Source organism: Oncorhynchus masou, chromosome 6 (assembly GCF_036934945.1).
Source record: "Oncorhynchus masou masou isolate Uvic2021 chromosome 6, UVic_Omas_1.1, whole genome shotgun sequence".
Taxonomy (NCBI): domain Eukaryota; kingdom Metazoa; phylum Chordata; class Actinopteri; order Salmoniformes; family Salmonidae; genus Oncorhynchus; species Oncorhynchus masou.
Window position 1 is genome coordinate 35,035,843 of NC_088217.1, and position 14,591 is coordinate 35,050,433.

At 42.4% G+C, this 14,591-nt stretch overlaps 1 protein-coding gene across 1 annotated transcript in view; it reads right to left on the reverse strand.

The window, feature by feature from the left end:
- Nucleotides 1-14,591, reverse strand: part of LOC135541987 (ephrin type-A receptor 8-like) — a 127,565-nt gene that overhangs the window by 9,073 nt on the left and 103,901 nt on the right. Inside the window, exons 6-7 of the mRNA XM_064968531.1 lie at nt 2,297-2,452; nt 1,552-1,962 (exon numbers count right to left, since the gene is read on the reverse strand). Of these exons, the coding sequence (XP_064824603.1) occupies nt 1,552-1,962; nt 2,297-2,452 (567 nt within the window). The remainder of the gene's footprint in view (nt 1-1,551; nt 1,963-2,296; nt 2,453-14,591) is intronic.

Genomic DNA, 14,591 nt, shown 5'->3' on the forward strand with positions numbered 1-14,591 from the left:
CATAGAAAAACTAACATAGACAACCCACCCAACTCACACCCTGACCATACTAAAACAAAGACATAACAAAAGAACTAAGGTCAGAACGTGACAATATATGTCAAAACATGGTCCATTTAGAAAGTATTCAGACCCCTTGACTTTCTAGACATTTTGTTACATTACAGTCTTATTCTAAAATGGATTACGTTGTTCCCCTTATCAATATACACACAATACCCCACAATGACAAAGCAAAAACTGTTTTTTATACATTTTGGCAAATGTATTAAACATCAAAACTGAAATATTACATTTACATAAGACTTCAGACCCTTTACTCAGTACTTTGATAAAGCAACTTTACAGCCTCAAGTCTTCTTGGGTATGACGCTACAAGCTTGGCACACCTGTATTTGGGGAGTTCCTCCCATTCTTCCCAGCAGATCCTTTCAAGTTCTGAAAGATTCTCCCAGAAGGAGCGTGACCATCGGGTTCTTGTTCACCTCCCTGACCAAGACCCTTTTACCCAATTGCCAGCTCTCGGAAGACTTCTTCCATTTAAGAATGGTGGAGGCTACTGCGTTCTTGGGGATGTTCAATGCTGCAGAAATGTTTTGGTACCCTTCCCCAGATCTGTGCCTCGACACAATCCTGTCTCGGGCGCTCTACTGACAGGTCCTTCAACCTCATGGCTTGGTGTTGCTCTAACATGGATTGACAACTGTGGGACTTTATATAGACAGGTGTGTACCTTTCCACGTCATGTCCAAATAATTAAATTTACCACAGGTAGACTCCAATCAAGTTGTAGAAACATCTGAAGATGTCACGAATCCCGCCGAAGATTGTGCCTCTTCCTGTTCGGGCGGCGCTCGGCGGCCTATTAGCTGCCATCGATTCCCTTTCCTTTTGTTTCCGTTAATTGGGTCTAATTGGTTACACCTGTTTTGAGTTAGTTTTGTTTGTAGGCTATTTAAGGGCACTAGGCCCACTGGGTATTGTGCGGGCTTGTTCTCTGTTTATTGGTGTATTAGTGTAATCTCTATTTTTCCGGACAGTTTTAGTCCTGTGTATTTTGGACGGGTTGTTTCATGTGCCCTTGTGTTTTGCATATCCGTGTCTCCGCTGTCTTTGGAATAAAAGATCCACGTACAGAATTACCTGCTCACTGCGCTTGACTCCTCCACTCACCATTCATAGAAGTCATAACAGAAGAATGATCAATGAAAACAGGATGCACCTGTTTCGAGTCTCATAGCAAAGGGTAGGAATGCTTATGTAAATAAGGTATTTCTGTTTTTTATTTGCAATACATTTTTCTCTTTGCCATTATTGGTTGCAAGTAGATGAGGAAAATGTTTTGTTTAATCCATTTTAGAATAAGGCTTTAACATAACAAAATGTTGAAAGTCAAGTGGTCTGAATACTTTCTGAATGCACTGTATGTATCATGCAGCCTAGCTGTTGAGATGTTATTTCTAATGTGTAAACTGTATGTGTTTGATCCACAGGTAAAACAACCTACATGCATACAGTTATATGTTTTAAATCGATACAGGTGTCCCCTACCTGCCTGGTTCGTGGTGATGTTGACAGATATGAAGGGCGCCGGCTCATTGCTTAGGTGAGTCACCGCATTCATCGCTAGGATACGGAAGGTATAGTTGGCGTGGGCAACCAGGTTTAGAACGGTAACCCAGGGTTCGGTCAGCATGCTCTGCCGGGGAACAAACCGCACCGGGACCACCCCAGAGCGGTCCACCGTCCCTCCACCCTCTCCTCCCATCCCCTCTCCCGCACTGGTTGACCCCACCCCTGCTGTACAGTCCTCACACTGGCCCCCTTCCCCAGAGCACTTCTGACAGAGCACGCTGTACAGCAGGTCACTGCGACCCCCCGAGTCCATCGGTCGACCCCACTCCAGATTCACTGACGTACCGTTAACCGACGATATCATGTTTACTGGAGCTGTTGGGGGGCCTAAGGAGAGAGAGAGAGAAAAAGAGATGGAGGAGAATAATTTGAAGGGAGAAGAGAGAGAAAGTGGTGTATATTTGCATGTTTTCCTTCATGATTAGCTCCTGAACCAGTGGAATGTGCTTCTATTTTCTCTTTCAGATGTTTGTTCATCTCGTGTTTAGAGAGGCCCTCTAAAGGGGAAATTCAAATAAATAATCATAGAAAAATAGCATATGCCCAATTAACCAAATCACCCAGGTCACCCAGGCCATGTCTAAGAGAGGTGGACCTACATGTGTAGTGGATTATTCGGTCTGTGTGTGTGCATTCCTGTGTGCATTTGTGAGTTATGTACTTGTGCAGGGTGCGGCAGGGGGGTCTGTAGGGGCCCTGTAGTGGCTGGAGTCACAGGGGCAGTAGAGGGCAGCTCTGGTCTCTGAGTGGCTTTGTAGAGGACACCTCCCACACAACCCATCACCTGCCATTGGCTTATAGAAACCCACCTCACACGCTGTATGGGAAAGAGAGGGTTGGAGAGAGAAGGGGGGAAGAGAGAGGGAGAGAGCAAAGGGGAGAGAGGGAAAGAAAGGGAGAGAGGGGGAGAGAGAGAGAGCGACTTTTTGCACATCATTACAACACTATAATATTACATTTTTGTAAGTATAATGCTCACTGTTAATTCTTTATTGTTTATTTCACTTTTGTTTGTTATCTATTTCACTTGCTTTGGCAATGTAAACATACATTTCCAATGCCAATAAAGCCCTTAAATTGAATTTGAAAATTGAAATTGAGAAGGGAAGGGAGATAGTGGAAAGGGAGAGAGAGACAAATGTATATGAATACGCATACTAATCTTGGAAAATATTATTCTTTGATCCACCCCATTATTTCTAGGGAAACTCCAACAGTCTATATGTAATTGGAACCCTGCATAGACTCACTGACTGGAGAGGAGGGAGAACAAAGTGAGACTTTTACACACACATTTGGGCCAAAGAGTCAGTGCACTGTTCATACTCCCGTAGGAAAATCTAAATGCAAACCACGTTTCAACCATATGCAGTACACACACTACATATTAACTTTCAATAATACAGGCTCCACTGATAAATGTGGGTTATGTGGCAGGGGAATCGGAAATATCTGGCAACATCATCGTTTCATCGTGCCTCCTCAGTAAAGAAAAGAAAAAAGCTTACCAACATGTCTCTGCTCTGTTAAGAATGCAACAAGATCTCATGGATTTACCAATTTGACTTCAGATTCTGATGTTTTTCCACATTTCTCCAAATTTCAAAGTTGCTCCAAACGTCAGATTTCTTGGTGTTTTTGACACCCTGGGTTGACTACCCCTGCTCAGCATCATTACTTTTCCCCAACCTCAAATGTTCCAAACGTTACATTTAGAAATGAAAGGTTAAGGTTTTTGATAGGGTTAAAACATTAACCCATTACACTGGTGGGAAGGGCCTATATGGACTGGGATAAATGGAATGTTTCTTACAGAAGAAATGCATATGAAATGCATATGCATAAGCATGATAGCAATTGAAATGGAACAGTTTCGAAATAGTGGAAACATTATTAGACCAAAGATGAGGACACTACACTGGTGATTTTATGTGCATGTTATATTTACTATACTTTTTGGTGCGTTTGTTGATAACAAAAACTGACAATATTTTGGATACACTTAGTAGCATAATAATAACATTCCTGGAAAATTTGGGGTACATGCAACATAAGACAAAAACAATGACAAGGGTCTGAATGAGATGAGTAAGTTGTGTCTCCAAGTGGCCACACCTCTCCAAGGAGTTCCTAAGTAATTGTGATACATTTTTATGACATAAAGAAGTCGTCAAAATAAGGTGCTTCATTGAACCCTCCTAGCTGTGCCATTGAGGGACTCGAGCAAGCACTCTTGTTTTGTTGTTTTGCATCCCCGCCATCCCACAATTACTGTTGTTGTTTACGGCCCATTATAAACCGCAATCTGGGTCAGGTGGCATCATTTGAAAGCTTGTTCTATTGCCAACATAACTAGCTGTTCTAAAATATGATATGATAGAAATCAAACTGGATGGACATCAGAAATAGAGGAAGGACTAAGAACAAACAAGAGAGAACTATTGTAAAGTAGACTGTCTCTGTAGAGTGTGTATAAGATGTATGGATTGAAGGTAGAAGCAGAAGTGTTTATTAGTTTACTCCAATTGGGGGATCGGCGGAAGGGTTTGCGGGAATAATAATAAAGGTATATTCTTTAAAAAAGTATGTATGTCTATATAGGTATGTGTATGTATATATATATATATCTGCATGCGTGTATGGATATATATATTTACCCCAAAAATATGGGGGATTGGAAATGATGCAGACAATTACATTGGAAGCAACATTCTTTCCGCAATATTAACGTACTTTTTGGAGAAATGTCTTCTGGTCTGATGAAACAAAAATAGAACTGTTTGGCCATAATGACCATCGTTATGCTTTTAGGAAAAAGGGGATGCTTGCAAGCCGAAGAACACCCTCCCAACCGTAAAGCACAGGGGTGGCAGCATCATGTTTTGGGGGTGCTTTGCTGCAGGAGGGTCTGGTGCACTTCACAAAATAGATAGCTTATCAGGAAGAAAAATTATGTGGATATATTGAAGTAACATCTCAAGACATCAGTCAGGAAGTTGAAGCTTGGTCGCAAATGGGTCTTTCAAATGGACAATGACCCAAAGCATACTTCCAAAGTTGTGGCAAAATGGCTTAAGGACAACAAAGTCAAGGTATTGGAGTGGCAATCACTGAGCCCTGACCTCAATTCTATAGAAAATGTGTGGGCAGAACTGAAAAAACGTGTGCGAGCATGGAGGCCTACAAACCTGACTCAGTTACAGCAGCTCTGTCAGGAGGAATGGGGCAAAATTCACCCAATTTAATGTGGGACGCTTGTAGAAGGCTACCCGAAACGTTTGACCCAGGTTAAACAATTTAAAGGCAATGCTACCAAATACTAATTGAGTGTATGTAAACTTTTGGTGTATGATTTCTTTATGTGCAAATGAACTCAAGCTTACGAACAATGTCAAATGTGATATAGCGATGCACCTGAGTGAGTTGGGTGTGCAATAACGCAGGTACTTTCCTCAAACGGATTACACAAAAAAAAGGATTCATTATCCCTTTCATGCCCTGCCTCCAGTCCACTTACCGATATCTGAACAAGAGAGCCTCAGCGAAAATGCAGAAAGCGGTTCTGTGAAAATTGAGTTTAATCAGAAACCACTGCCAGATTTCTGGATTGGGCTGCGTTTAGAGTATTCTGCCTTGGCAAATTGGCCGTTAAAACTTTTATGGCTGGGGGGCAGTATTGAGTAGCTTGGATGAATTAGGTGCCCAGAGTAAACTGCTTGCTACTCCTGTCCAGAAGCTAAGATATGCATATCATTAGTAGATTTGGATAGAAAACACTCTGATGTTTCTAAAACTGTTTGAATGATGTCTGTGAGTATAACAGAACTCATATGGCAGTCAAAAACCTGAGAAAAAATCCAACCAGGAAGTGGGAAATCTGAGGTTTGTAGGTTTTCAAGTGTTTGCCTATCCAATAAACAGTGTAAAATTTGGTCCGATTGCACTTCCTACGGCTTCCACTAGATGTCAACAGTCTTTAGAATCTTGTTTCAGGCTTCTACTGTGAAGGGGGAGCGAATAAGAGCTGTTTGAATCAAGCGTGCACCCGTGAGAGTGAGCTGCGTTCCTTTTCATTTCTAAAGACAAAGGAATTGTCCGGTTGAAACATTTTTGAAGATTTATATTAAAAACATCCTAAAGATTGATTCTATACATCGTTTGACATGTTTCTACGAACTGTAATATAACTTTTTTGACTTTTCATCTGGACAAAGTGCCTGCGCCTCTTGAATTTGGATTAGTGAACTAAACGCGCAAACAAAAAGGAGGTATTTGGACATAAATTATGGGCTTTATCAAACAAAACTTATTGCCCCTAGTGGGCTGCTTTAAAGCTATTTCCCGACGTCCTCATGACATGGGCAGACGTCCAATTTCGAAGTCAATCTCGAGCGACCTGCCAGAAGGATGAACATCCTAAAATTTTGACCATTATTTAAAAAAAATACAGAATATGATTCACAAAAAAATGTGTGTTACTATATTGTATTACTGTATTGTACAGCACTCAATGTTGTTGATTATATTTCTTTATACCTTTCCGTAATTTACTTAAGTGTCTCAATACCTTTTACTGCAGTGTGCTAAAAAAAGTGATGCTTATTTATAAAACCCTCTTAGGCCTCACTCCCCCTATCTGAGTTATCTACTGTAGCCCTCATCCTCCACATACAACACCTGTTCTGCCAGTCACATTCTGTTAAAGGTGCCCAAAGCACACACATCTCTGGGTCACTCCTCTTTTCAGTTTGCTGCAGTTAGCGAATGGAACGAGCTGCAACAAACACTCAAACTGGACAGTTTTAACTCGCAGTTAGCGACTGGAACGAGCTGCAACAAACACTCAAACTGGACAGTTTTAACTCAATTTCTTCATACAAAGACTCAATCATGGACACTCTTACTGACTGCTGTGGCTGCTTTACATGGTGTATTGTTGTCTCTACCTTCTTGCGCTTTGTGCTGTCTGTGCCCAATAATGTTTGTAACATGTTTTGTGCTGCTGCCATGTTGTGTTGCTAGCTACCATGTTGATGTCATGTTGTGTTACTACCATGGTGTGTTGTGCTCTTGCTATGTTGTTGTCTTAGGTCTCTATTTATGTAGTGTTGTCTCTCTTGTTGTGATGAGTGTTATGTTCCTATATTTATATATATATGTGTATATATAAAAACATATCCCAGCCCCCGTCCCCGCAGGAGGCCTTTTGCCTTTTGGTAGGCCGTCATTGTAAATAACAATTTGTTTTTAACTGACTCGCCTAGTTCAATTTAATAAAAGAATGTAAAAAACTAAAAATAATCGGGGTCACACAGACAGAGTGGTCCTTGGTAGTCTAAATACATGTACCTTGAAACCAAAGTATACACCTCACATGGTTATTGGCTTACAAAAAGAAGACACCTGTACCATGTGAGATATAGAGTTGAGATGTATTACATTTTGAGTTTTCATCCCAATATTAATCTTTGTATACATCACAGAAGACTGAAATATAACAAAACTGTTTGACATAGAAACACCAGATTTTAGGCGTAAAAAAAAACAAGAGTTTATTAATTCTGAAATTCTGAAAATATGAATAACATTCCACCCATGAGGCCACTAGGTCATTTGATCGCAGGAAAGGGCTACAATAACAATGAACCCTGACAGTAAGAGTGCCAGTAGCATACTGATGCTGAATGTACCATCTGGAACACACAGACACAGACAGTTTGGATCACAAACAGATTAACAGACGTGGCTGATACAGCACCTCTCTCTCACGTCAGTGTCCCCCAGAGAACCGGAAACTATTTCTATTTGCAATATTATTCCCACACTGTTTTCTCTCTTCCTTTTTATCCGGTTAATCCCTCCATCCCTTGATGTTTTTTGTGAGGCTCCTGAGTTGAAAAGCTGGTCATGATAAACAACGGAATAGCTCGCTCATCAAGGAGGGAGGCGGCTTGCGCTTTGAAGTCTCTGACAGATTTACCAGGAGCATGCAAGCATTTACACACAGTTCCAAATAACGATAATACTATACACATGTCACACACCACATGCACTCAAGAACACACACACGCACACAGATAATGGAAGCAGTAAAACTATACACTTAGTAACACCCACACACACACAGATGTGGGAGAATTGAAAGGAGGGCTGGTGTAGAGATCTTTATTTTTGTTTTTTTATTTAACCTGTATTTAACTTGGCAAGTCAGTTAATAACAAAATCTTATTTACAATGACGGCCTACCCCGGCCAAACCCGGACGATGCTGGGCCAATTGTGGGCCGCCCTATGGGACTCCCAATCACGGCCGGATGTGATACAGCCTGGATTTGAACCAGGGACTGTATTAATGCCTCTTGCACTGAGATGCAGTGCCTTAGATAACACCTGATGGATGATCTTTCAATCCTGTTTCACTCTGGTCTGACACACTGAATAGAGAGAGGAAATGAGAGAGAGAAGAGCGGGAGAACGAGAATGGAGAGACCAGACAGCGCACTCTATGTGTCTGTTTGTGTGTGTTTGCATTGTGTATTGTTTGGCATGTCAGTGTCTGTTAGCCTAGTGTTCCAGATGCAGGAGTATTTGCATTACAATGAATCTTAGTGGCTATGTGTTGGCTTTGTGTGCTGACCTTGATTTATTCTCAGAATAAGTGGGTAAATAAACGACACGGTATAGAAAGAGGAGTTGAAAAAGCAAATCATTCCTACACACGTGAAGAGACTGAGGGGGAACGGGAGTGGAGGAGAGTCTTGGGTGCAACCTGGTCTGCTGCAAAAGGACACATATTGCTATTTTCTTACTAGTCCAGGTGATGTTTGAAAATTCTGTTAACTTATTCATAACAGTTATGGGTCCTGTACACTTTCAGAAAGGGAGCCATCGCTTAAACGGCCTCTTGCCGGTTGTGGCGACCATTTTTATTTTCCACCATTTAACAATGTATATTTTCCTTCATATCTGCTGAACCAAACATGATAACACAGAAAAGGTCTACAGCTATGGTTTGATGGTAAAGGATTACAATAACGCCAAGTACAACACAATAAACAGTTCAGATTACAGTGTTCCTTCATCCCTCAGATACTCTTCCTTATTACCATTGACTGCATCATGACCAAAACCACATCATATAAACCCAGAGGTATTCAGTGGAGCCTGTTCTCCCAGATGGAAGATCTCTAAAACTTAGCCAAAAACCCCACATTGTGCATTTGCCCAACTCATCCCACCTGGAGGTCTGAGCAGAGCAGCCTCAAAACAAATATCCACCTACATAACAGCAATGTCAAATCGGTTCTATTGTATGGTTTGGATTACTGGCGTGTTGTCAAGAACGACATGAGACGGATTAAGTCTTTCAGCAGTGGATGTCTCATGCTGCATCTTCTGGCTGAACAAAATACAGAACAGTGAGCAGTGCAAGAAAACCGTTTTCAAAAATGTCACACAACACAACAAGGGAAGTTGACTGATGTTTTGGCCACATTCTCAGAATGCCCACAAATAGACTAATTTTGGGATGACTTGGATTGAAAAAGTATATAGAATATTAGATCTATGTCCGCATATGTGGACAACTCTCAGACTAGGGTCTTGTACACTCTGATCTACTATGACGTTGTTGTTCATCCATCACAATACCTCCAGCGCCAACAGAGATGGCCGCCTCGCTTCGCGTTCCTAGGAAACTATGCATTTTTTTGTTTTTTTTACGTGTTATTTCTTACATTGGTACCCCAGGTCATCTTAGGTTTCATTACATACAGTCGAGAAGAACTACTGAATATAAGAGCAGCGTCAACTCACCATCAGTACGACCAAGAATATGACTTTCGCGAAGCGGATCCTGTGTTCTGCCTTTCACCCAGGACAACGGAATGGATCCCAGCCGGCGACCCAAAAAAACGACTTCGTAAAAGAGGGAAACGAAGCGGTCTTCTGGTCAGACTCCGGAGACGGGCACATTGTGCACCACTCACTAGTATACTTCTCGCCAATGTCCAGTCTCTTCTTTGCTTCACGGAAACATGGCTCACTGGAGAGACGCTATTGGAGTCGGTGCAGCCAGCTGGTTTCTCCACGCATTGCGCCGATAGAAACAAACATCTTTCTGGTAAGAAGGGGGCGTATGCCTTATGGCTATCGAGACGTGGTGTTGTCACAAAAACATACAGGAACTCAAGTCCTTCTGTTCACTTCATTTAGAATTCCTCACAATCAAATGTCGACCGCATTATCTACCAAGGGAATTCTCTTCGATTATAATCACAGCCGTATATATTCTCCCCCAAGCAGACACATCGATGGCTCTGAACGCACTTTATTTGACTCTTTGCAAACTGGAATCCATACATCCTGAGGCTGCATTCATTGTAGCTGGGGATTTAAACAAGGCTAATCTGAAAACAAGACTCCCTAAATTGTATCGGCATATTGATTGCGCAACCAGGGCTGGCAAAACCTTGGATCATTGCTATTCTAACTTCCGCGACACATATAAGGCCCTGCCCCGCCCTCCTTTCGGAAAAGCTGACCACAACTCCATTTTGTTGATCCCTGCCTACAGACAGAAAATAAAACAAGAAGCTCCCACGCTGATGTATGTCCAACGCTGGTCCGACCAATCTGATTTCACACTCCAAGACTGCTTCCATCACGTGGACTGGGATATGTTTCGTATTGCGTCAGACAACAACATTGACAAATACGCTGATTCGGTGTGCGAGTTCATTAGAACGTGCGTTGAAGATGTTGTTCCCATAGCAACGATTAAAACATTCCCAAACCAGAAACCGTGGATTGATGGCAGCATTCGCGTGAAACTGAAAGTGCGAACCACTGCTTTTAATCAGGGCAAGGTGACCGGAAACATGACCAAATACAAACAGTGTAGCTATTCCCTCCACAACGCAATCAAACAAGCTAAGCATCAGTATAGAGACAAAGTAGAATCTCAATTCAATGGCTCAGACACAAGAGGTATGTGGCAGGGTCTACAGTCAATCACGGATTATAAAAAGAAAACCAGCCCCGTCACGGACCAGGATGTCTTGCTCCCAGGCAGACTAAATAACTTTTTTGCCCGCTTTGAGGACAATACAGTGCCACTGACACGGCCTGCAACCAAAACATGCGGCCTCTCCTTCACTGCAGCTGAGGTGAGTAAAACATTTAAACGTGTTAACCCTCGCAAGGCTGCAGGCCCAGACGGCATCCCCAGCCGTGCCCTCAGAGCATGCGCAGACCAGCTGGCTGGTGTGTTTACGGACATATTCAATCAATCCCTATCCCAGTCTGCTGTTCCCACATGCTTCAAGAGGGCCACCATTGTTCCTGTTCCCAAGAAAGCTAAGGTACCTGAGCTAAACGACTACCGCCCCGTAGCACTCACTTCCGTCATCATGAAGTGCTTTGAGAGACTAGTCAAGGACCATATCATCTCCACCCTACCTGACACCCTAGACCCACACCAATTTGCTTACCACTCAAATAGGTCCACAGACGATGCAATCTCAACCACACTGCACACTGCCCTAACCCATCTGGACAAGAGGAATACCTATGTGAGAATGCTGTTCATCGACTACAGCTCGGCATTTAACACCATAGTACCCTCCAAGCTCGTCATCAAGCTCGAGATCCTGGGTCTCGACCCCGCCCTGTGCAACTGGGTACTGGACTTCCTGACGGGCCGCCTCCAGATGGTGAGGGTAGGCAACAACATCTCCACCCGCTGATCCTCAACACTGGGGCCCCACAAGGGTGCATTCTGAGCCCTCTCCTGTACTCCCTGTTCACCCATGACTGCGTGGCCACGCACGCCTCCAACTCAATCATCAAGTTTGCGGACGACACAACAGTGGTAGGCTTGATTACCAACAACGACGAGACGGCCTACAGGGAGGAGGTGAGGGCCCTCGGAGTGTGGTGTCAGGAAAATAACCTCACACTCAACGTCAACAAAACTAAGGAGATGATTGTGGACTTCAGGAAACAGCAGAAGGAACACCCCCCTCTCCACATCGATGGAACAGTAGTTGAGAGGGTAGTAAGTATTAAGTTCCTCGGCATACACATCACAGACAAACTGAATTGGTCCACCCACACAGACAGCATCGTGAAGAAGGCGCAGCAGCGCCTCTTCAACGTCAGGAGGCTGAAGAAATTCGGCTTGTCACCAAAATCACTCACAAATTTCTACAGATGCACAATCGAGAGCATCCTGGTGGGCTGTATCACTACCTGGTACAGCAACTGCTCCGCCCACAACCGTAATGCTCCCCAGAGGGTATGAGGTCTGCACAACGCATCACCGGGGGCAAACTACCTGCCCTCCAGGACACCTACACCACCCGATGTTACAGGAAGGCCATGAAGATCATCAAGAACAACAACCACCCAAGCCACTGCCTGTTCACCCCGCTATCATCCAGAAGGCGAGGTCAGTACAGGTGCATCAAGCTGGGACCGAGAGACTGAAAAACAGCTTCTATCTCAAGGCCATCAGACTGTTAAACAGCCACCACTAACATTGAGTAGCTGCTGCCAACACACTGACTCAACTCCAGCCACTTTAATAATGGGAATTGATGGGAAATGATGTAAAATATATCACTAGCCACTTTAAACAATGCTACCTAATATAATGTTTACATACCCTACATTATTCATCTCATATGTATACGTATATACTGTACTCTATATCATTTACTGCATCTTTATGTAATACATGTATCACTAGCCACTTTAACTATGCCACTTTGTTTACATACTCATCTCATATGTATATACTGTACTCGATACCATCTACTGTATCTTTCCTATGCCGCTCTGTACCATCACTCATTCATATATCTTTATGTACATATTCTTTATCCCCCTACACTTGTGTGTATAAGACAGTAGTTTTGGAATTGTTAGTTAGATTACTTGTTGGTTATTACTGCATTGTCGGAACTAGAAGCACAAGCATTTCGCTACACTCGCATTAACATCTGCTAACCATGTGTATGTGACAAATAAAATTTGATTTGATGCCATTAACTTATTATGACTTGTCTTGTCTAAATGTCTGGTTGTCAGATATACTCTACTGTACTTTCTTGCCAAAACTGACAGTGTGTCACAGCTTGCACTCCAACCATCTTCTCTGTTCAGCTCAAGAAGGCTCCTTCCGTCTTTTCTTCATCTTGCCACATAGTGCAGCTGCTGATTGCTCTTTGGGGGTTTAGGCCAGGATAATGTAAAGCACTTGCTGACAAGTGTTGTTGTGAAAAGCACTAAATAAATGCAATTTGTAGTCATTGATTTTGATGTGATGCAAAATGAGTTTGATTTCTGTTTTTATTGACTGCTAGTGCAATCATAAAAGAGAATTGTGAATTGCTCGAAACTGAAAATGTTCCCTTCTGAAATATAATTTGAGGAGTGGTGGGTGGCATTTGGGACCAGCAAGCACTTGAGGTACATACTTGCAAATGAAATCACCCCTTGAAGTCCCTGGGTCCAAAGAAATCAAATGCCCTTCCTGTGTTCTGTGAATTTACACACAGTATCCACTTTCACAACCAGGGGCAAGAAGACAGTAGCAGACCACTCTATGTCTCTCTATGCCACAGACAGACATTTCCTTCCATGGCAACCATGGCGGTCCACCATTATATAATAACCTGAATAGTTTATGATGTTGTACATGGCGCCATTGTAATCTTTGATCGTTAAACATCAGGAATAGAAAAATGTCCACCACAGCCTCCAGGAGACGTTTTTGCAATGGCTCCCTTTCTGGAAATGTTCAGGACCCCAAACTATACAAGTGTACCAAGTTTCATGCTTTTATTTAAAAAAATGAACGTCATCTAAAATTTGGCACATATCACCTGGACTATACTGACATACATAGCCATAGACAGCATTGAGTTAGCCAAACTCAAAGACATCTAGCCAGGCACAGGCACATGCACACACACTTTTATAGTTCTCTACAAGGACAAAACAACGGTCAATAATAAGCAGGTAGAACTGCCGTTCTGGTAGGAGTGATGGATAACGTTGTCAGTAAAGTAAAGTGAAAATGGGTTAGGTGTGAAACTCAGGTGTGAATCTCTCCAAACTCCTAGACAAGGTTGTGTCCCACTATCTGAGTTACTAATCTGACCCAATGCTTGAGGCTTTCGCGTGATACACTACACCCTCTACGGCTCTTGCCATAAGTACTGTATTGCACTATATGGAATAGATTGAGTCATTTGAAACACAGTCGTTGTCTCAAATGAGATGTTCTGCTTTCAATTTAGATACGTCTTTGATTGACTGACTGACTGACTGTGTCTATGTACATGAGCTCAGAGCTGGAAGACTGTGGACAGAGCGGTGGATGGAGGGATGGGTTGCTGAGGAGTGATAGAGAATGGGTGGATGGGATTGTTTTTTCTCAACAGGGGTCAAGTAAAGGTCGAAGAAGCTGTGACCATTTCATTAAAATATGAATGTAACTGGAGACAGCACATGAGAATTCTGAAGGTATTCTGGATAAAAAAGTCAACTGTTTGTCTAACTTGAACTAAATCTCCTTATTTAAATTTAAAACATTCACACCAACTTTGTCCTGATATTAGACAGTAGGCTAATTTATTCAATGGTTTATCATTGGATATAAACGTTAGACCTTAGACCAGATATAATTTAATTATGTAACTGTTTTCCACCACCATTAACAGCAATAATAGAATTTGCATCACTCCAATAGAGTTCCAGACATTTGTAGAATCTATGCCAAGGTGCATTGAAGCTGTTCTGGCAGCTCTTGGTGTCTCAACACCCTATTAAACACTTTTTCTGGGTGTTTCTGTTATTTTGACAGTTACCTGTACATGCAGGTGGTGAAATGACATTTCAGGTGGTGAAATTGCATTGTGGATGGAAAACAAACCAAAAGCAACACTATTA